At 43.5% G+C, this 22332-nt stretch overlaps 2 protein-coding genes across 2 annotated transcripts; one reads left to right on the top strand and one right to left on the bottom strand.

The window, feature by feature from the left end:
* Positions 1-1067: 1067 nt before the first annotated feature.
* HASPIN (histone H3 associated protein kinase) lies at positions 1068-3834 on the top strand (the record flags this gene model as incomplete). The annotated part of the gene is made up of 1 exon (XM_082493045.1): positions 1068-3834. One exon carries the CDS (start codon positions 1068-1070, stop codon positions 3666-3668), a length of 2601 nt encoding a protein of 866 aa, XP_082349171.1. The 3' UTR covers positions 3669-3834.
* Positions 3835-7620: 3786 nt separating this feature from the next.
* Positions 7621-22266, bottom strand: ITGAE (integrin subunit alpha E; the record flags this gene model as incomplete). Its single annotated transcript, XM_082492935.1, is given in 19 exon segments — positions 7621-7692; positions 9069-9088; positions 9091-9196; positions 9966-10082; positions 10476-10593; positions 10595-10689; positions 11627-11767; positions 12305-12428; positions 13451-13590; positions 14011-14069; positions 14187-14328; positions 15380-15432; positions 15626-15715; positions 15718-15760; positions 16209-16359; positions 17010-17161; positions 17826-17947; positions 18306-18446; positions 22206-22266. Coding segments are annotated over 19 exon segments (1947 nt in total).
* Positions 22267-22332: the final 66 nt, after the last annotated feature.

Below are 22332 nucleotides of genomic sequence, written 5' to 3'. Positions count from 1 at the left end.
TACGTGATGGTAACACCTCAGCGTTACGATTCTCTTCTTTCAGGCCCAGACGTAGTTCTCCGTTGAAGGTGATTTTTCCAGGGACCACCAGAGCAGTTCTGCTTTGTAGAAACTATGGAGAAAGAAATAAAAGGAACAAAGCATCAGTTGCTTTTCAGACTTTTCAGAAGAACGTGTTGCAACAGCAAATCCTTATTCAGACTGTGAGCACCACGCTGTACGGTGCTGCCACCAAGCTGCGTCTTGTGTATATAACCTTATGCGTCACTATCGCTGGTGAGAAATTGTCTGGAACGATGAATGCCTGCGGTACTGCCAGTGTCATTTCACGAGGGGCAATTTTTGAAGGAAGAGGACCGCAGCATCTCTTCTAAGTGCTGAGTGCCTCGCAGGAGACACTGCCATGAATAAAACATCAGCCTTGCCCTGCAGGGTCAGAAAATAGCATCACACGTGGAAGAGCAACGTCTCCACTGTGATGCAGAAGGCCCCTTTACCCTGGGGTTCGGGTGGGCCACAGGTTTTAGCAAAGGCCGGGGAGCGCGGTGTTCTGTGCACACCTGGTGTGAGCTGTTTAAAGACAATTCTGCTGTCACAGTGATACCGACCCCGTCAGGGCAGATGGAGCAGTGCATGCACTGACACTGCTCGTCCCGAATGCCCTCAAATGCAGCGGAGGCTCAGTCCCCGGCTGCCACGGGTGTCTGCGGCTCTGTGCTGCCGGAGTGCTGCCGCAGACCCGACACCCGTTCACCGTCGACCCCGCCGCTCCGCCGCCTGCGGGAATCGCGCGTTCACGGCGCCCGTGGGCACAACGCGCGGGAAAACCGCGGGGGGTGGGTGTGCAGCTGCTGGTGGGCGGGGCCTGGCCGACTGGGGGCAGGGCCTGGCCATCGGGGCGGGGTCTGCCAGCTGACCCCGCCCCCATGCTGGGCGGGGCCGCGCCGTCCTCTCGTGTCCGCCCCCCGCCGTGCTCTCGCGATACGCCGTTTGAAACCAAGGCGGGCGGGCGTCGCGGCTCCCTCTCAGGCGGGGCCGGGCCTGGGGCCGCCGCCGCCGCCGCCGCCATGCCGCTTCAGCCGCGCTTGCTCCGCACCTACTCCCGGCGCGGCAGGCACCTCCGCTGGCTACCGCCGCCCGACCGATGGATTTCGCCGCCCCGGGACCCCAAGCGGTTCTTCAGCTCGACCTCGGCCGGTTCCAGCGCCCTCTCCGCCCCCTCGGAAGACCCCGACTACTCGCCGCCCGGCAAGCGCCCCCGCCAGTCCCCGGGTAAGCGCCCCGCCCGCCCGTGGCGCTTGCGGACCCGCCGCCGCGGCGGAGGCGCCGCCGCCGAGAAGGAGAACCGTCCGCCGGAGCCGCCCGTCCTCGACGCCGCCTCTTCCTCCCCGTCCCCGTCCCCCGCCCGCCCCCGCCGCCGCCGGCAGGGCCCGTCCCGCGGAGCGCGGCGCCCCCTCCTCTGCAGCACCCCGCAGTGGCCGTCCCCCGGCAGCGCCCGCCGCCGCCGGCCCCGCCGCCGGGCCCCGCCGGCCGAGCTCAGCTCCCTCGTCCTGTTCAGCACCACCGCGGAGGGCGGCTCGGCGCTGGGCGGCAGCCTGGAGCTCTACTCGCCGCCGCGAAGGCAGCGGCCCGCCTGCACCGGCAGCGCCCTGAGCTCGCTGGAGTCACCTCAGGGAGGCTCGGAGCAGCTCCCGCCATCGCTGGGCGCTGACGGCAGCGCCAGGGAAGGGGTGGCTGGAGGGTCCATTCCAGAAGGCACGGGCAGGAGCGGGGAGCCGGGCGCGGTGTCGCAAAAATCCGGCAGGGTTCTGAGGGCATCAACGCGGGGACCCTGCCGGGGACAAGCTGCCCCGTGCCCGCAGAAAGTCACGTCCCCTCCTCAGGCAGCACTGATTCCTGTTAACAGTGAGCCACAGCACTCTGCACCGTACGATGGTGCCACTTCTGATGAACCAAGTGATGACTCAAGGAGAGATTCAACGAAAGGAAGTTTGCGTTGTCAGAGAGGCAAAACCAAGAAGTACCAGCTTATGCCAGTGGTGGTCTTGGACCCTCAAGAAGTGCCAATGTGGCTGACAAGCACGGAACACAACAAAAAGGCAGGTATTCAACCTGTCTGCCAGCAGCCAGTATCTCCTTTAGGCCTTCAAGGCATCTTGGAGAATAAACATAAAAGTACCGGGGTCGTTTCTGGAGAGGGAAGTACCTGTAGAAAAGCCTGCATCAGCGGCTTCAGTGCCAGCCGGTGGGGGAGGCAAACAAGGCTCCGTCCAAAAAGGCACAAAAATAAGAGACAGCAGCAGCCTAATAACTCCTTTTTCAGACCACAGATGAGGCAAAGAGGAAGGAAGAAGGGTGTTCTGGAGATGCCTGTAGAAAAAAGAGACAATGGCTGTTCATTCCTCAATAGCTCCTATTCCTGGGGTAGAGTTCAAGCATCTTTGTCCTTCCATAAAAAGAAGAAAGTTACCACAGAAGAGAGCTTCTGCAACAGCATCCTCTCTACCCCTTCTGTGAAATGCCCGCTTTCGGGGCAACACGCGACCCGATCAGCTGGTATGGCTCAGTGCTGCACTTGGTCTACTTCCTCCATGATCCTGCTGGCTCCCAGCAATTCCTCTTCTGTGCTGGAGCTAATGCTTACGGATGCAGAGAAGGTGTTTGGGGAATGCCACCAAGAGGGGCCTATCGCTTTTGAGGAATGCATTCCTTTAGATAAGATGAAAGACTGCAAGAAAATTGGAGAAGGGGTGTTCGGAGAGGTCTTCCAGATCGACAGTGAAAGAGGACCTGTGGCCTTAAAAATAATTCCCATTGAGGGGACTGAAAAAGTAAATGGTGAAGCTCAAAAGAGCTTTGGAGAGATTCTGCCCGAGATCATAATTTCAAAAGAACTCAGTCTTCTGTCTGAAGAGTCTGTCAATAGGACTGTTGGGTTCATCAGCTTGTACTCTGTGCACTGCGTTCAAGGGGCCTATCCTAAGTATCTCCTGGAAGCCTGGGACAAATACCACAAAGTAACGGGATCAGAAAATGATCGTCCAGACCTTTTTGGGGACAAGCAGCTCTTCATGGTTCTGGAGTTTGAATTTGGAGGCAGTGACTTGGAGCATATGAGAAACAGGTTAAGTTCAGTGGCATCAGCAAAAAGCATTTTGCACCAGGTCACTGCTTCCCTGGCGGTGGCAGAACAGGAACTGTGCTTCGAGCACAGGGACTTGCACTGGGGGAACGTGCTGATAAAGAAAACAGCCATAAAGGAGCTTACTTATGTGTTGAATGGGGCAACGCACACAATCCCCACAGCAGGGATTCACGTCAACATCATAGATTACACCTTGTCTCGGCTGGAGAAGGACGAGTTAACTGTGTTTTGTGACCTTTCCACTGATGAAGAACTCTTCCAAGGCACAGGGGACTACCAGTTTGATATCTATAGGCACATGAAAGCGGAGAACTCAAACAGCTGGACTGACTATCATCCACACAGCAACGTCCTCTGGCTGCACTACTTGTCAGATAAACTTTTGAAACATATGAGCTACAGGAAAAAGGAATCAACTACTGCCATGAGGAAAATAAAGCAGCAGCTCGTGAAGTTCCACAAAGAAGTGCTGACCTTTGGGTCTGCCAATGAAGTTTTACAGAACAGCAGCCTTTTCCAGTGAGCATGGGAGCACAATGTTCCCAAGAACTAAGTCACTGATACTGCCTTTCTCCTCTGTTCTTTTTTATGTATGATCTTTTTCAATGTTAGCACAGTGAAGAAGTGTTATGATGTGTATAATACACTATCAAAAATGTTAAAAAAAAAAAAAAAAAAAAAAAAAACAACACAAAAAACAACCCCCAAAGTCGTCTTCTTTTAAGATGTTTAGATATGTTCTTTTTTTTGAGGGGTGATGGGGGGGAGAGAAGAGAGTTGACGTTTGAGAAGGGGGGAAAAGGACTCCTTTGTGGTCAAGTAATGTTTTAAATGCCACAGAAGTTTTCTTGCCCTTTTAGTCTTGGATTATTAAAAGTTCTTTCCTTACTATATTGTCTTTAAAGAAAAAAAAAAAAAATACAATTCTAGACAGTGAGGACAAAGGTAAATATTCTTAGCCCAATTGAGCCACCTTTTGACTTACTTTTAAAAACGAACTCTTGTTCAGTTTGGCAAAATTTGTACCTGGAATGATGCTACAAAATGTCAATATGTAACACTTCTGTAGTGTAGGTTTTAAAAACACTCTAATCTGCAATAGTATTTTTTTTTCTCTGTAAGGACCAGTGAAGAAGTACTGGATTAGGAAAAAAATAAGAAAAAAGTACCTGTTCCTGATGCATTTTTGACCGTTATTACGTTGTGACCTTGTATACTGATAGGAACTCAAATCTGTAACTTGATGGTAGTGTTAAAGCAATTTTCTCCATTTATCTACAGAAGAAAATGCACGTGGTAATAAGTGTTCTTTAGTCCTTATTGCAGATGGATCAGGTAGCCTGAATTTGAAGCTATACTTACATTAAATTTGAATTCTTTGTTTTCAAGAAGTCCTTCGCCAATGTTCATGTACATTAGAGAAACTGGTCTAAAGAGAATGATAAATCAAATGTTAAAAGTGAATTAGATTATTATTAAAAATTAGTACATCCGATGACCCAGATGCATTAAGTAATTAAGAAGTAGCATCATCAGATTTGTTATAACTGGAATGCCATCTATGCAGTCTGTCTATGTATATGTGTATATATGCAGTCTATCAATTAGATGCATCTTTGAACCTATCTTGAATTCAATTTTTTACAAGCTAAGCAGGTAGAGACCCAAGGTACCCCCTGCCTGTGATATGGTTTTATTGTTCTGTCTTCCAGACTCTTTAGCTGTCTAATACCACAGAAAATGACTTGACAATCTGCAGTGCTTGAAATTATTAAGATGGAAATTGTATTGGAATCTTACCAGGCATCCTCTCAATCCTTTTTCCTCTAATTGACTAAAGTAATGCACTATAATTGAATATTCTTAAAGCTGACTTGGCAAGGACTGCAGTGAATGCATATCTGACATCAAGGACGTGTTCTTCAGTCAGAATGGTGCTATTTTCATTTATGCTTAAAAAAAAAGGCCGGATGGATGAAACAAGGTTATTATCTGCCTGCCTTGGTCCTTTACTTCTACAGTTTGAGAACTGCTAATATTGGCTGTATAAGAGGGATGGAAGCAGAGTGGCAGTAATTAAGGAAAGGAGAGGTGCCAGCCCACTTCGTGACATGGTACAGTAGTGTTGGTGTAGCCCTTTACTACTACAGATTTTAAAAGCTGCCATTGCCTTGAAATGTTTCCCCACAAAACAACGCTAATTTGTGCATATGCTTTCATTCATCAAAATTAAAGCTTCTACCCCTTACAAAACCGGATATTAAATTAATATAGAAACCTTTGTCTTAAAACTGCTTGCAATGCAGTGTAGCTGCCAGAGATGAGTTCTTATTTCCTTTTTGAAGATGCTCTCTGTTTAAAAATGCTGTGTCCTAGTCAGTCCCCATACATCTTAATGGGAAGAATGTGACCAGAAAGGAATCTGGATGGTAACTTCCCCACAGTAGAAAGGCCTCAATCAAGAAAAATGCCCTGAACATATGTTCTCATCCCAAGCATTTGGAAGGAAAGCTTTACTCGGAACAGAGCTGGATGAGATACTGTACTCATTTGTCCTCTCTGCTAAGGAAGGAGGATGTCAGAACCCAGTTTGCCATTTCAGAAACACAAGATTCTAAACATGTACTACACTTAAATTAGGACCTCAAAGGGTGCTCTAACTTTTACTGAAATAATGAAGTATGAGCAAAGCTAAAATTATCATAAGGGAAGGAAAGACTGTTCACGTGGATCCAAATGCTTTAGAAGGTTGAACAGGACAAGTACAGCTGTATCCAGTGACTGATAAATAGTATGGACACTGAGTATGGGTTCTGGTATTTTCTTTCTAGTTCACAGTGTAGTTTGTGGTGAAAGTAGTAAAACTGACTTGGTGACATTAACAGTGATTGCAGACTTATTTTGGAATATGCTTTCATCTAATTGCCAAATTACTGAAAATTTTGCCCATTTTGAGGGAAGAGAAAGACATTACAAAATATTGACTACCCTGTAAATACTCTTTAACTCACCAGGGTACTGTTAAAACATGATGGGTGATGCATTTTCTGCTCATCATTCCCTTCTGGAGAAATTGGACATTGAGTAAAATGCAGGAATATGAAAATTATCTCTTGCCTTGAGAAAATGCACACCAGCCATAAGCTGAATTTGAAGGAATAAAGGCCCTGGCCAAATTTTATAGAGAGAGGATGCAAGAGCAGCTACTCAAACTATCATTTAGAGGTAGGGTGAAAAGTGAAAATAACGATCTCTACTTGCAGTCATCTTCTTGAATACTGGATGCCCAATTCTGCAGTTACAGGATAAGACTAGAGGAGTTAATGCTATTGGTTGGCCACACTGAACAGCAGGAGAGGATGGCTGCCAACAGAATAGGAATGCTCTTTAACGTTGAATAAAAACAGGCTGGGAAATTAAATGCAGTCTGTGTCTGCTCCCATAAAACAAATTAGGTACAAATAGCCCCATAAAAGCTCGGGAATCTTAAATCAGATAAATCCAGTATTCAGGCTCTAGTCCTAACAACTGAAACGCTCCTTCACTTCCCTGGACCTTACTTCAAGATTTATTTAGGTAGTAAATGAACAGCAGACTGCTTTGGGTTTTCTTTCAGCAGTCCGCTGCTAGCTGAAAAGTTGTTCTGTGAGCTTACCTCAACAGTCACCTTACAAAGCAGTTTTTTAGGATAGTTCAAGCCCCTCGTTGTCATGTCTGAGTTATCTCCACTGTTCATTAGTGAAACACTCATGGTCACTCTCTAGTGTGGCCCACGACTAACTCCTTTCCAGAAGCAGACAGAAAAATGAGATGGGCGACATGTAATTTTTAAGGGTTGTTATTCACTAAGAGGCCCGAACCATTCTGGTTCTGGTAATTACTCCCTAAAAATGATTTTACACACAGGAAAATGGAATAGCCCGATTAATTATTCAGTATCCTTCAGGGTGTGTAGGAAAATGCTTCCTTCTTAATATCAAAGGCAGTCATCTCCAAACTTTATGTAATATTTTATCGTTTCTGTTCTACATCAAGATAGGCTTTAAATATTGTTCCACTTGATTAGCTTTTCAGTGAATCTCCAGGGTAAATTTTTACGAAGCGATGCGGCTGTTTTGTCAAAGGCTATATAAACTGAGCAACTCTTTGCTGTAGTGCTATGCTGTGCACCAGCCTAAACCAAAATCACATGTTCACAATTAAATGCCAGAATTGTAATTTTAGGATGACTATAGTTGTTTAAACCTTGGTCTTTCCTCTGAGATTTCCTAGAACAGCCCAGCAACGCCTGTGGAATCATACAGTTACAGCATTGTATGAATGTGCTGTTATGGAAAGGATGAATTGGATGGAAAGTAATGTAAACAAAGGGCCAGCACATCTTGTCTGAGAATTTGAAGAAAACGTTTTATGCACAAAGATGACATTTTATGAGAACGCTAAATGCAAAATCTGGATAATAAAACTACTATGACTCACAGAATCTGATCTGTCAAAGTTAAATGAGCAGTACAGATGGTCTTGTTGTTGCAGTCCTTGTAAGGCAACTGAAAGCAAACACAGAACAAGTTAGATTTTAACAGTACTAATTTTTCTAAGGTAGCAGATTCAGAGTATCTTTACATATACACATACATTCTCTGGAAACCAAAATTCCCATGACCTCAATTAAGGGGAAGTTGCAAATAAAAGACCCTTTAGTGATAAATCAGTCCTAAATTGATGATGGTTTGTAATTCAACTCCCAGGAGAACTATTAACAATAACATGAAAAGTCTTCACTGGGAACAAGGTTTTGTTAAAGAAATGCCAGTTGTTTACGCCTGGATTGCCACAGGGCAATAATACTAATTTCTTTTTCAGAGATGAATAAATAAGTTCATATGCTGTGCCAGTTTATATGCATGCTATTTTGTAGAGATTAGGTTACTTCCTTTAGCAATAGTTTTATTCACCGATAAACATCTACTATCTGTGGATGATATTTTTGCAGACTCTCAATGATAATTAGTAATTAGATGTTGTGTACATAAGTACTAAGCAATGTTGACCAACACTCAAGAATCTCATGAATTATTCTTAGGAAATAAATGTACCATCAACATCATAATCCCTAAAAGTACTGTGACTATAGTAATTAGTGTTCATTATTGCTCAGTGCTAAATGTTGTCCTTACTTCTCTGTCCTATGCTTTATGGATAGCTAAATAAATATTGAATTCTGGTAAAGACTCCTATTAAGTAGCAAAAAGCTGCCTCTTTACAGAGCTTTATGGATTTTTTTCAGAAGCTGTGATTTCAATTTCAGACTAATTGTGAAAAAGAGCTAGATTAGCTTGTAGGAATCCTGCTACTAAACTGCAAGCCAGGAGACAGGATATCAAACTTAACCTTTAAGTTTATTAGAAGTTTGCAGACTCCCAAATAATTCAATTTGAAACAAACAACTAAAACTAAAAAAATATATACATCATTTTAATTATTTTTAAAATTCCTTCATTAGAAAATTATATAGTTGTTACTACCAAATAAACCATTCAAATAATAAGTCTTAATATAAGTTCTAGTGGAGAGCTCAATATCTGAAAAGTACTTCACAAAACACAAACCATCTGCCTTCTTCCCAGGTAGCATCTAATCTCGTTTTATACAGAGGTACAGGAGAAATGTTGCGGTCAAAAGTAAAGCAAAAAGATCTGAGTTTAGGCCTTAGTGATGAGATTCTCTTAACAAGATATAAGCATCTGTTTGGGGAAAACCTGGCCCAGAGTCTACCTAGAATACAGTACTGATAACTAGAAAGGGAGCAGAGGGCAGATGACGACACGCAAAGGCTAAGAAAACCACGTTTTTTATTTTTAATCATAAAAGCTTTGCATCCTGGAAAGAGAGAAAGTTCTTTGCAAGTGTTCTGGTTTACTACCTGAAAATGCATTTCCGATAGCTGTATCTATCCAGCACAGGAACAGCAAACTCCATCTTCTCATTTTTCTTACAGAGCTCATGTTTAACTCTTGGGAAAACACTGGAAAGACAATCAAAGTGACATGGCTACAAGAAAGGAATCAAATGTAATTTTTTTAATTGAAACATTACAGGGAAAATGTTTTAAGAAAGCCTGGCAGCAAGAATAAGAACTGCTCAGTATTTCCATGGTATTTCACCTGGACTAGGCTGACCTATTTACAGAAGTTCCAGTTTCTGCTTGGGAACATTCAGAACACACAAAATCCCAAGAGTCTGAAGGAACAGACAGCCAAAATACACCAATATGGCTAGATACAGATAGAGATTCAGAATTAAACACGGTGTTTTTATTTCCATTAGATAAACACATTATCTAGCAGTTCAAATTCTCTCTTTATCTACAATTTTTTTTTTCAAATACAAAATGCAAGAACAAAATCAAATCTGTCTGCCATGTCTCAGCCTTTGCGAACTGCACAGGTCACTCTGCTACCAAATATCTGATTGAAAATGAGGCACGGTTTGTAAAGAAATTATTTTTCTGTCTAAATGACCTACATATCAGTGCTGAATTGCAGTCATCAAGGTCATCTTAAAACTAGATCTATGTTAATCAGTTCATGTTCACTATCTTGTACTTGTTCAAAGCTTTAGACACAAAAGCAAAAGCCTTTGCAACTTGAACTAAAGGCTTTACATTTTATGAAATTTCTAGCACTGGGAAAGATTTATGATGCTGAATTAAAAATAGAATCATTACACAGTGCTTGGAACACAGATTCTATATTTGTCTTTGAAGCATTTCCCCAGCACACTAAAAAAACACACTTATTACCTACCAAAGCGCAATCACAGTCTCCAGTGATCCTAGTGTAATATCTTGGAGATCATAATTAGTGAAATCAAAGCCACCATCAATGGATTGTCCAAAATGCTGGAGTCCTGAACACATTTCAGAGGCATTTACTCTCTAAAAGGGCAGGAAACATCAACAAATATAAGTCAAGATCTCTCTCCTCTCCTTGGGAAAATATACTTCCTTTCAGGAGGCTGCTGTGAGGATGAATTTGTAACACTCCTGAGATGCAAAATATTGACTCTCAACTTCCTGTAATGGACGGGCAGGCTTGCAAAAGGATATGCAACTCTACAGGCAGCACCTAAATCCAGCTCCTTTGCCTAAGCAGACAGGCGAATAATTACAAACCTGTGGAGTCACATAAACCATCTGACATCTGCAAATTTCTCACCTATCAATGCAAATGAAACGTGGGAGTCCTTCCCTCCCAGCCCCTGCTACAAAAACACAAGCTTTTCCCTCTCAAGGTCTACTGGAAGCAATTCCCAACAAGACATGTACTTAAGAAAAAGAGCTCTTGATCTTGTCTTTATCACCATTAAAGATGTAAATGCTGCTAAAAGAGGAACTGTCTGAAAGCTGATCTTCAAGGGGGGCTCCAACTGAAATATTATCCATTCCTGTTGATGTCTCCAATGCTGGCTGCTGTAAACCCAAACCTTGCAAAAGGAGAGGTCACCTGCACATTTAAGTGTCCTTTCAAGGTGAATGAACCAGTCTGAAAAACATCCAAGAAGGAAATCCATTTGTAGCATGAGTAGCTCTTACATTTGAAAAAAAAAAAAAAAATCTTGCTGCGTACTTCTAATGCTTAAAGGTGAACAACAAAGCCCTAAACAATGTAATAAGACGTTCAAAATACCAGCTGACTCTCAGAACAAAAGCTTGATCCTTCTTCATCGAGAGCGTGCAAATTCTCCCCCAGGAGCAGTGTCTCTGGACAGCCCTGTGCAAGCGGACGCACTGAAGCACTGTCTTTTCTTAAATCAATAGCAGATTGAGTTGATCCCCAGCTTGTTTCACAACAGAAACCGTCCCGTCTTCTCCCCCTTGTTACAGAAATAAGCCACAAGAGGGTGCACGTTATTTGAATTTTACCAGATGCCCGGACTGTTGTTTTCTGCTTCCAACCATCCTGTACGTGCCCTGAGCAAATTTGAGCAGTGCACCAAAGAGGGTCTCTCCTGGTCTGCTGTTAAAGTTCACTTTTCATTCAAAATGCCGCAATTAACTTATATTCTATATATGGTGTAACGGATCCTGTAGCTAGGCCCACAAAACATTTTGTTTCCTACAAGTCCCGGGAAGCAAAGTTTTAGCAACTACCCAAGCATATATTTATAGTAGCGCTGCGAAGAGCTCTGCTTGGCAGAGCAAGGTCTGCACCAACAAATTGCCTGTGTACAGGCAAAAGACATGATTTCATCACTCCATGGAAGAGCATACCTTAGGTACAGTATGGTTTTATTTCTTTAGTTATTCCTCTTTTATATTCTAATGACTAAGACAGGACTGCTGGCTTCAGGCTGCAGTCCTCTACCATACAGGGAGAGCACACGCAGTGAGAGCACAAAGGAGGAATGTTTTATTTGTCACTACTTAGGCATGGTTGGAAAATCCCCAACATGGAGTGTTTACGCTACCAGTGTTTTTACCTCTGTCTCCAGGCGATAGACGTAAACCCTTCCTTCTTCCCCTTGAATGTGATAAAATGGAGCTCCAACATGGAGAAGATCTGTCACCCCATCATGGTTCACATCAAGTGGGCAGAGCTCAGATCCAAAATAAGATCCAACCTGTGCTCCAGAAGAAGACAAGCAGCTCTTTCGCTGGAATTCTCTATATATAGCTTTGTAGAATTAGTGTCCTTTGCAGCACTAAGGCAATTTTTAGAACAAAACATCACATATCTACTTATATGTGGATCATTTCCTATTATTTATTTTATTACAGCCATCCTCAGGGACAGATCCTGTAACTAGTTTAGCAGTAACAAAATCATTATTCAACAATTTGACAGAGGAAAAAGAATACCACAGCTGATGACCTCTTTCTCCATAAACCATGAGAACAGAACATAAGTACAGTACACCCCATTTAGCTAACTTTTTTTCCCAGTGTTTTTCCAAATTTCATTATTTTTTTCTGATGTTCCCAAAGCATTATGGAGTGAACAAAGACTACGTAATCCACATCTGGCTAAATCAGACACTTGTGTAAGAGTATAAGTGTGTCTGGAGGAGAAAACGCAGCTGCTGCTTGAGCAAAGGAGATGCGTGCAGCCCGCCCGGCCCCCACTGGCCTGACTGCCCCTCCTGAGTGAAGCACAGTACCTGTTCTCCTTGCGGGGTTGGTTTTAAGCAGCTGTCCTGAAACACCCACACCTTCCCTCTCGTGCTGTGCCGTGGAGCTCCAGCCACATACAAGGATACATATTCTGTGTGTACCACAGCCACACTGTACACAAGAAGCAAAAATAGCATGCATTTTCACTGCCATACTCCGTCCCTGAAGGAAAAAGCCCACAGAGTTTGGTCCGAGACATAGACCTACATATTCAATGAGATCAAAGAGTTTGCACCATGTCTAGTTGTTGTGGCCCATGGTTTTGATTATGGACCATCTCCTTAAAATATTGATTAGGAAATAAGAAGTAACTTTTCCGAGAGAAAAGCCAGCAAAGCTGAGGTTGTCCTCTCTTAGTAGCTTGTTGGGTAATTGACTAAATTATTGCTCTGAAAAACATGCTCGAACTCTTGATGACTTTTCTTAGCATTTGTCACAGTTCCTGAGTGATTATCCAATATACAAACTTTTTTTTTTTTTTTTAATTATTATGAGTGCAAGCTGGAAGGTTTATCACCCTTCACAGAAGTGAAGAAAACGCTATACTCTGCATAGAAAGCAAAAGGAGATCTGTTATGGGGCTTCTGTAACATGGAGGTAATGAGAGAAGGATTATCCTGACACAAACAGTCCACAGCACCTCATATTACCTGGTGAGACTTTATGGCCAAGGCTACAGTCAGGACATACAGGGCTCGTGAGGCTGCAGAGTGCTGGGGTGAATAACCGAGGCTTTATTTGTCACCAAGCCAAGAACAGTATTGATTCACAAGCTATTTCTTCTCCAGACACTCACAACAAGTGAAATATTTCTCCTTATCAGCTCTCAAAAATGCCCTTCATTGCAAGTATTCTTACACAGTGAAACCAAATGGCATGTGTTAACAGAGTAATATCAGAAGGCATTATAACTCATAAGAGAAAACAAATCGTATCTTCCAAAATAAGGAGACAGAGAGTGTTTTCATCAGAATCTCTCTCCCCGCTAGAGAAAATATTCAAAATCCAGTAAGATGCTGCAGGATGCAGCCTTCTTCAGTAAACGCTGTCAGAGTGGTCATGCTGCACTGAACACAAACAAACTATGCAAAACTGCAGTCAGGTTGTCATTTGATCTCAGAGAGAGGCAAAACTCATTACCTAGGTAACCGTGTTTTGCTTTCTTGGCTTCTTTAGATTCATTCAAGAAAGCAATGGTCTTGGTTGCCAAATCATACAGCAGAATTCCACCAGACCAGTCAAAGGCCCCTACTGCACCAAACGTTAAGACTCGCTGCAGAAGTAACATACTGCAAATCAGAAGTAATGAACACAGGGCAATTGTGTCCAGCAATCTGCAAAGCAGTTTAGTAAGGAGCAGTGCTTTCTGGCTTACAACTCCTGCACTCTGTCCTGGACCCTGTAGCTTGGCCAGTTCTGCTGGCTCCTGCCAGATATTGAAGACAGACAAGGTGACTGCCCAGCATCTGAGAAGCAACTGCGCATCTCCCAGCTCACTACGTGAGTTTTTTTTCAAAATCAGATCAGCATTGCCCTTTGCAGCCAAGGCTGCTGAATATTCAGATTTCACTGCATGGGTCTCACACTTTTCTATCACCATAGTTTCTTGTGGGCGACCTCCTGAATGCTTACAAGTACTAAAGCAGCAGCACGGCATACAGCTGTTTAGCAGAGTTAAACGCAGAACACGTACCTTATCCAAGATCTGTACATTGAAACCAGCTTGCACAAGCTCATGTTCCAGAGCTTGCACTGGAACCTGCACATCCCTGTGTACCTGAGGATGCAATAAAAACAGGGTAAGCCACTTTCTCCTTCTTTCTCAAAAGGTACTAATTAAATAGAAAGGTTGCTATTTAGCTTCTATACCGATAATACTCCGCTGCAGGGTTGAAAGTAGCCCATCTAACGCTGAATAATTGGTCACCCGAGATACATTAGTGTCATCTGGACCAGATGCAATTAGCCACAATTCATTTAGGGCCTTTGGTTTTTTGAAGGCATCTCCCACCTGAAGAAGAGATGAAAATCAATCAAAAGCAGCAGCCTTTAGAGTCTCCTTACCCCCACCTACTTCATTCAACAGTTTGTGGTAAAAAACTCAGCTTTAGCCACCAGGTGTAAACCCAGAAAGAGCAATTGCTTTGGAAGCCAATGAATTGGACAGTCTCAGTGTCTCCTGGAGCCAAACCTTTACAAAACCTCTTCATGTAATTGGCTGGTGCTGTATTCGGTGTATATACCTTTGTTGTACCCAACAATTAATTTTGGAAATCAACAAGTTACAAGACATCATAAAATTGAACATTTTCCCATCCTGAAAGAAAGAAAAGAGATGATAGCAGAAAAATTATTTGAGGAGATATATAGCATGTCTGAAACCAAACTTCAGACTTCAAGACAACGCCTTGTTGACAAACAAACACACAGGCTAATTTGCTGGCCAAGATAAGAATATATCAGAAGTTTTGTACTGAAAAACTTAAAATTTTAAGCATGCACTTCATCTAGAGGGAAGCTTTAAATTCTTGGCCTAGTTCTGAGTCAGAAGGACTGCGATCGAAAACAAGCAATGAACGGCCCTTCAGTTCTGCTGTTTGGTGGGTAGGTCAGAAAACCTTTTACTTTTTATTTATCACTTTGAAATTTTCCAGAATAACCTGGATAAGGAAATATAAATCACACTTTGTGGAGCTAGACTTGATGAAGGTTAAGTACTTTGCTAGATTGAGTCATTCTAGAAAGATTGTTCTAAACTTTGTACAAGGAAGAACAAGATGGCCTGACCGACTAAAAGCATAACTCTGTTCTGCAAAGTCTGAGAGCGAGTGGATACAGGGCATTGACTGTAGTAGGCGTAGGAAGGAACAAACATGGGCATATAATTGACACTGCGTAGATTATAGTATCAGTTCATACCGTAGCTTTATCTTTCACCTCCCTATTTTATACATGCCTCTTCCCTTATTTACTGGAACCATACGTAAGTCGGTTTCTCCTTTTCTCTCCCCCTGGTGCTACCAAGAAGTGGAAGACAGGATCCAAGCACATTCCCAACTTACCCCAATGGCAAAGCACTCGATTCCTGCCATTGTGGGAGGAATCAGTTGGCTGCCTGAGGGGGACTGTTACTAGTGTAACGGAAATCACTTTTATTTGTTTTGCTGTTGCTGGGCAAGTGACTACGAGAACAGGCTAAGATCTGGAGATGTATTTACATTCCTTGAGCAATGAAATTACCCACCATCACAGATCCATTCTAGAAGTTACAGAGAAGATAGATGTGTCAGGAGTGGGATTTCTTGTACCTGAATCACTCAGAGTCTCTCTCTCCAACTCCAAAAGGAAACTGTCAAAATCTTTATATGTGGACAGGATGAACCAGTCACTTCCAACTTCTGCAACTCCTCTGGGACCCACTGGTTGCCAATGAATTCTCCAATCTAGGGAGAAATGCCATCAGACACGGAGATTGAACACGTTTCATACACAGACAAAAAAAACAACAAATTCCCAAATTGCCCTTAAAAAACCTGAAAAGGGAGTTTCCTGAGAGCTTGGTAAAGCAACCCTGATCCTAAATTCCATAGAAAGCCCGTATTTGCATAGAAAAAAACTAACAAAAGCTCTAGAGCCACAAGACATATACAACTTAAGCATCTTTGTTTCTAGGATATATTCTTTAACCTCCTTCAATATAATCTCTGGCATCAAGAAGATGGAGGCCGAAGTGAACCAAAGGAGCCAGGGCATCTCAGACTGGACATCCTGCGGGGCTAATGCATGACTACTTTTTCTTCCACCCACTGCTAAAGCATAAGAGCAGACACATGGGATGGACGGAAACATCACTCCGCTATATATGTGGCTTTGATGGTGCTTCCCACTCACCTCAGGAGGACAGAGTTTGACCATAGCCATTTCCAGGGAGTACATCATATTTCTCAGTCTATAGTTTTCCAGAAACACTTGCCCAGATGCCATGACAATTATTATCTTGTCATCAGTCTGGCTGGAGTCATGGCTTTCAAAGACTTTATCCCTGTGGAAACAGAAGCCTAGAGGTATTTCATGGGACAAGCCACGTCTGCAGAGCCAGAAATGTCAGTGTTGGTGGCAGAGTGCTGATGTTCATTGAGCTCCCAGCCCACAAGAGTACAGATGTGCAAGGCAAATGTGCACAAGGATTTATGCTTTCCAGGGACATTGGCTGTCCACAACTGGTAGTTCTGACTTCACAAGCAGCATATGGGTCATTTTTACAGTGCAGGTCGGTATTTTTAGAGTCATACTGCTGAGAAGCAAATGGAGTCAAGGGGGAGAGCATGACTCCCAGAGATACAGCAAATCAGTGAAAAAGATGAGAAAGATCTTGGTTCTACAAATGAACACATGCTTAAACCAAGACCCAAGTGACTGAATTTTCATTCTGAAGCTCCTGTGTCAGCCAGGAAGGATTTCACACTTTGCCTCTTGGCAATTTCCCCTTGTAGACCTGATGGTCCCCCCAATAGATTCATTCACAGGCCTCAGCTGGCAGAGCCTGTTACTAAGAAAAGCATTAGAAGAATGAGGGTTTGAGGAGTGTGAGATAAAGAAGAGTAGAGAGGAGGTGCAGGGGGCTGGATTAATGCACAAGAAAGAAGGAATCACTTGAGTATTCCTGGAGCTTCTTGAGATATGTGTACTCACAACACATGCTGCAGTGTGGCTGCAATGTCAGCCCGTGAGCTCTGCTGCTTGATGTTTTGGACTTTGAAGAAAGCGGTTAATCTGTTCCAGCTTTCTTTCAGGCTCTGTTCAGTTTGGATCTGTGCTCCATACTGCTCCACAGCAAACCTGATCTGGGGAAAGCAGATGGCAAAGCCAGAGGTGGTTAGACAAGACCTAAGGCAGTATCCCTAAGTCCCTCAGAGCGCCAAGTTTAGTCCCAAACTACTGCCCAAACACAGAAAGCATATATTGCAAGTAATGGGTATATGAATTGTTTTTATCCCTCTGTCTCCATCACACATTTCTATTCTGGTGATCCCTTTTGGATCAGCTCCAGGAACTGACTTCATTTTCTTTGGCTCAAGACAATGATTTCTCTGTCTGAAGTTCCTGTATTTATCTATCTGGCTAGACCTTTTGTGACCACATGGCTTAGCCTCACTTTGTCCCCAGATTTATTTAAATCATTTAAAGTAACAGCTTATAAGCCCCATTCCTTATTTTTGTGTGTACTGTTTCAAGGTGCCCTGAGAGATTTGCCCGGTAAAATATCTAAGCATGCTTCTGGCATGAAAACCCCACTCCTCTTCCACTCTTCCACTTCCCTCTTCAGCTCCTCCTCCTCTTTGGCTCAGTAACATTTAACTATTGCATTAGAATATGTAGAATTATCACCAGCATCACTGTGAAGTTTAAAAAGCAATAATTATATGAACCACAAGACTTTCCATTCTTCATTAGAGCTCTGATCCATCTTGCCTATCAGACTGTGAGACTCTGAGGAGGTTCACACACCTTCGAGCATTTCTGCCATGTTGACTTCATTGTATTGAGGACAGAGGTCTCAGCACTCTGGAAATCATCTGGCTTGGTGTTCTCTGATCCACCCAGAATGACAGCAATCTCTGTTCCCAGTTCTGTCAATGCAGTTAAATATAAAAGGACATTTGAAGGGACACTTAAACAGCCTAACATTTAGCAAGGGTTCAAGAACATTGACATATTATTCAACAATCAAAAATTTGACTACAGCACCATCCAGCCATCCCGACAGCAGGTCTAACTGATGGTGTGGTCTACGCTGTAGTGACAGCTTTTATTTTTGAGAAATCTCAGTGAATGACGACTGGAATAACGATTGAAATTTGCCATTACAAATAACGTACAAAACCTCAACCTTTTCCCTCCCCAGCTCTCTCCCACCAGACGAATGCAAACTGCTTTGAGCTCAGCTAATACAGAAGGAAGCAGTGCTCGTTCCTGTCCAGTACCTACCTTTGCACACATGGCTGTTCGCTGCGCTGCCAAAGAGCTCACCAGAAGCACTGCTGCTATTCTCTGTGCTGACAGAGCTGCTGGTGTCAGTAATCTTCTCTCTGCTGGTTTTGCTTTGAATGCTGTTTAATTTGGTCTCAACTAAAGAATTTAAAAAGCAAGAAAAAAAATACACTCTACCTTTTTGAAAATACTCTTCTAATTAACACACCTTAAAGTCAGGATCTGTTTCCACCCACGTTCCCAAATTTGCAGAAGACTGGAGGATCAGACTGTTAATAGCAGTTAGACAACTGAAGATGGAACGAGAGCATCTAGGTGCCTAATTTAAACTTCTCGGCTTCTTTGCAGTGACTGCATGAAGCAGAGCAATGCCAGACAGTCAAACCATTTCTGCTCCCTTGATTAACTGCCCAATAGCCCAGGCAAGCTGGAAGGAACAGCCTTGAGCGCCCAGGAACTTTCAAAAATCCCAGTGGATTTTGTCACGTCCATCCACTAAGAATGTCGACGCTTTTCTAAATCCTGGCTTAAGAGCTGGATCTTCTGGATGCATGTGACACCACAACAGATGATCCCTGTTGCTGCGTGCTAGTCTTAAAGGCTGAACTTTGTAACTCTGTTGAAGTCAGTATCATACAGAGAAATGCAGATGCAAAGACCTACTAAAAGATAAACTTATGTTACTGAAAGGTAATTTTTAGCAGTGTCTCCACTTCTGTCCATCAGCATCTTTAGTATACCTTGAACAGAAAAAAAAAATAAAACCAAAGCTGCTAGGGTCTATGTTTGTACTGTCCACCTTGTCCTTTGGTGCTTGCAACGTGGATGTGCCACATCACACTGAAACAGGCAAACAGATTGACTCGAGTGAACTCACAGCAGGGATTTAAGAGAGATGTCAGCTCTCAGACGCCCCTCATCGTAAGTTTTTAATGCAAGAGGTTTCCCACACACACCCTCTCACACACACGCACAGAGTATTTGGTGTTCCCCCCTTTATTTTGTATATTATTTTTGTCAGAAACAGTGATGGTTTATGGCAGGATGCCCAGGGATTCTGCACATCTCTTCTCCCCTCTACCAACAATGATTTGGTTTCTGTTGATGCCCTGTTTTTCTGTACTGTTGACCTTGTCTGGACCAGACTAGCACAGAATTACCCCCAGTTAGTTCATACTGCCAGAGTACTGTGTAGCAAGTATTATTGGGATGCAGCATGTTGTTATTACAAATGCTAAATGAGCTGAAATAGCAAATGCTGAGCAATCAAAAGAGTTAACTGCACAGCAAATCCTGAAAGGTGGTAGATGGGGAGAACGCCATTCCAGAGACTCTTTTCTCTTTGCTCAGAAAGTGTAAATTTTCCAAGTGTTCTCAGAAAAAGAGTGCAACAAATCACACAGACACTTTCTAGCTAACCTCCAACTCTTTTCCTCTAAGGACTCCCTGTGTTTAACAACATTTGACAACCATCCTCACAGCCGGAAATGCTGGAGCACTCCACATCTGACAAATCCAAACTGAATAAGATTACATCAAAAGAGGAACTGAAGAAGACACTCTTTGCACTCAGATTTTAGTAACAGTTAGGTGCCAGCCATGAGGCAGCCGCAGTCACACCTTTCTGAGGCTTTGCCTGCTCCTGTCTGGCCCCACTTTTATTTGTGCTGCTGAAGTAGATGTGAGGTTGCAAAGTGGAACAGTTTTCTGTTAAAATGTCTTTTTTTCCCCCCAATTTTATTTTCATTTTAGTCCCAGAGCAATAAATGAAATTTCTTAAATACAGCAAAGAACAAAACTGATAGCTAGCCACAGGAACAGTCCGTCAGAGAAATCTGCCAGCTGTATTGCTTCAGAAATAGCTCTTTGCAGCTTATGTAGCCTTACTTAAAGCATCTGTTCTTTGTCTGAGTCCTTTTGCTTGTCACATTTCAAAGACTCCTTTTGCTAGCTACAGAGGCAACGGAAAGTATGCTCAGTTGCAAGTGGGGTCACGAAGAGATGAAGAGGGAGGGAATCAGCCGAGACACAGATACACCTCCCCATACTGGCTTCAGCTTCAGAGCATGCTTTAAAAAAAACACAGGGGAAAAAACCAATAAAATAAAACATGCAAAGCATCTGAAGAACATGAAAGCCTTGCTTCCACCTATAGCCCTGAGGAAAATGGCCTTATGGGGAACTGGGAACCATACAAACCAGACATGAAGTTTCTTTTAAGAAAATTACAGAGATAAGCAGTGAGATAGATCACTGTGCAATGGGGAGCATTTGGGGCCTAGCAGAGAGGCCACAAGGAGGAACGGCCAGGCAAAGTGTGCTTGAGTAGAGGAGGAGAAGGAGTCTGGAAGCAACAAGGTCTGCATTCATGTCCCAAGCCTGCCAGGAACCAGAGAACTTTGACCAAATCCCACAGGGGAGGGTCTGAGCATCCATAACCCTGCATGGAAAGTAATGAGAGCTCCTGGCGTCTTTTCTTCATGGCACGGCTGGGCCTTCGGAGTCTCTGTGGCTCATACAGAGTAGACAGAGGAGAGAAACTGCAGCTCTTCCTTCACTGACATTTGTGAGAGGTTTCTGTTTTCTCAGGTGAGAGCCCTGCAAAGCCTCCCCATTTGCATAGGGATGGGTTCGCATGCAGGTGGCTTTACCTGTCACAAAAGGCAGAAGGGAAAGGGCACTTCATCTGTTGATAATTTCTTGTGAAAACGATTGAAGTGTTTTCTGACAAAACATTATGATTTATTAAGAGTGGATCCCAAAATCCTGCTGGGCCTCCAAAGCTATGAACCAGCTTTGTAACTCCTTCCTCTTGCGAGGAACTGCAGACATCCCACAAAATAAACCCCGGACAGCCTTCCTGTTTGTAACGTGACCAAAATGGGAAGTGGTTCAGATGCTGAAACCGAAGAGGAGCCTTGTGCATTAAGAATACAGAAAACTGGGAGGTTACCAATATTAATCTCAATGGTCCTGACTCATCTCTCACTGCAGGGAGGTTGTAATTCCTCAAAAATCTCCTTTTTTTTTTTTTTCCATCGCACACCAAAGAACTGTACAACAGCCTGGGCACTGCTAAATCTCGGGACAAACCTGACATCTGTTTGCTGCATGTACCTGTCCCTGTCTGCTGTCTATTGTCCCTCATTCATGAGCTCGAGAGGGCTGGGACTGGTGGTCTGTGGCGCGACTGTGAAGCACAAAGAATGCCAAGGTCCTGTTTCACAGCAGACACTAAATGTTTAAGAACTTTTTTTGATGCAGATCAAAAGATAAACTAACATTGCAAGCTTCAGAAAGGGATTTAAAGAGAAGCAGGTTCAAGGAATGGCTGAAGGGGCAGGTTATATAGAAAGCGAGCTGTCACAGCCCATAGCTATCAAAATCACTACCAGTAAGCAAGATTTCTCTTTTGTTTTTTATTAAGACGCCAGGCAGGGATGGCAGATCTGATTCTGCATTTCTTGAGAATCTCAAAGTGTCCCGACCACAGCAAAGCACCACGCACAGCAATAGATTACTATATGCCAGATGATCCTTTTGTGCAATATGAGCACCTTGCCAAATCTTGGGAACACTTAGGACAAAGCCATAGATGGAAAAAGCAGCTGAAGGCTTCACAAAGCAAGAAAACAGCAGAAGCTGGAGTGAGAAAAGTTAGTTACAATTCAGAGACCCAGCGCAGTGAAGCTGCAGAGGGAATTGCCCAGCACAGGGGAAGAGCCCATTTGAAGTGACAGGGGATAAGTTTGAAACGCAATGCTTTTGCTGCCAGTCTCATGCATGTAGTAAGCAACAGGGTGAAAATGATTGCCTCCAGAAGACAAACCTCCTAGCTTCGCTTGCTCAGAGTAGAAGTAAGAGACAGGAGATCTGGAGCCGCATAGTTTATCTTACTGAAGGAAAGGTGCTGCCAACATTTGAAGTCTGTAGCTTTTTCAGGGTTATCACTAGCCATTCCCTGTATGAAAGATGCATCCAATGCAACATCAGCTGTTACATTTTCAGATGCAACTGCAAAAAA

This window comes from Vanellus vanellus (assembly GCF_965231255.1).
Source record: "Vanellus vanellus genome assembly, chromosome: 19".
Lineage (NCBI taxonomy): Eukaryota > Metazoa > Chordata > Aves > Charadriiformes > Charadriidae > Vanellus > Vanellus vanellus.
The sequence above is the reverse complement of the archived record's forward strand: the minus strand, read 5'-3'. Positions and strand labels throughout refer to the sequence as shown.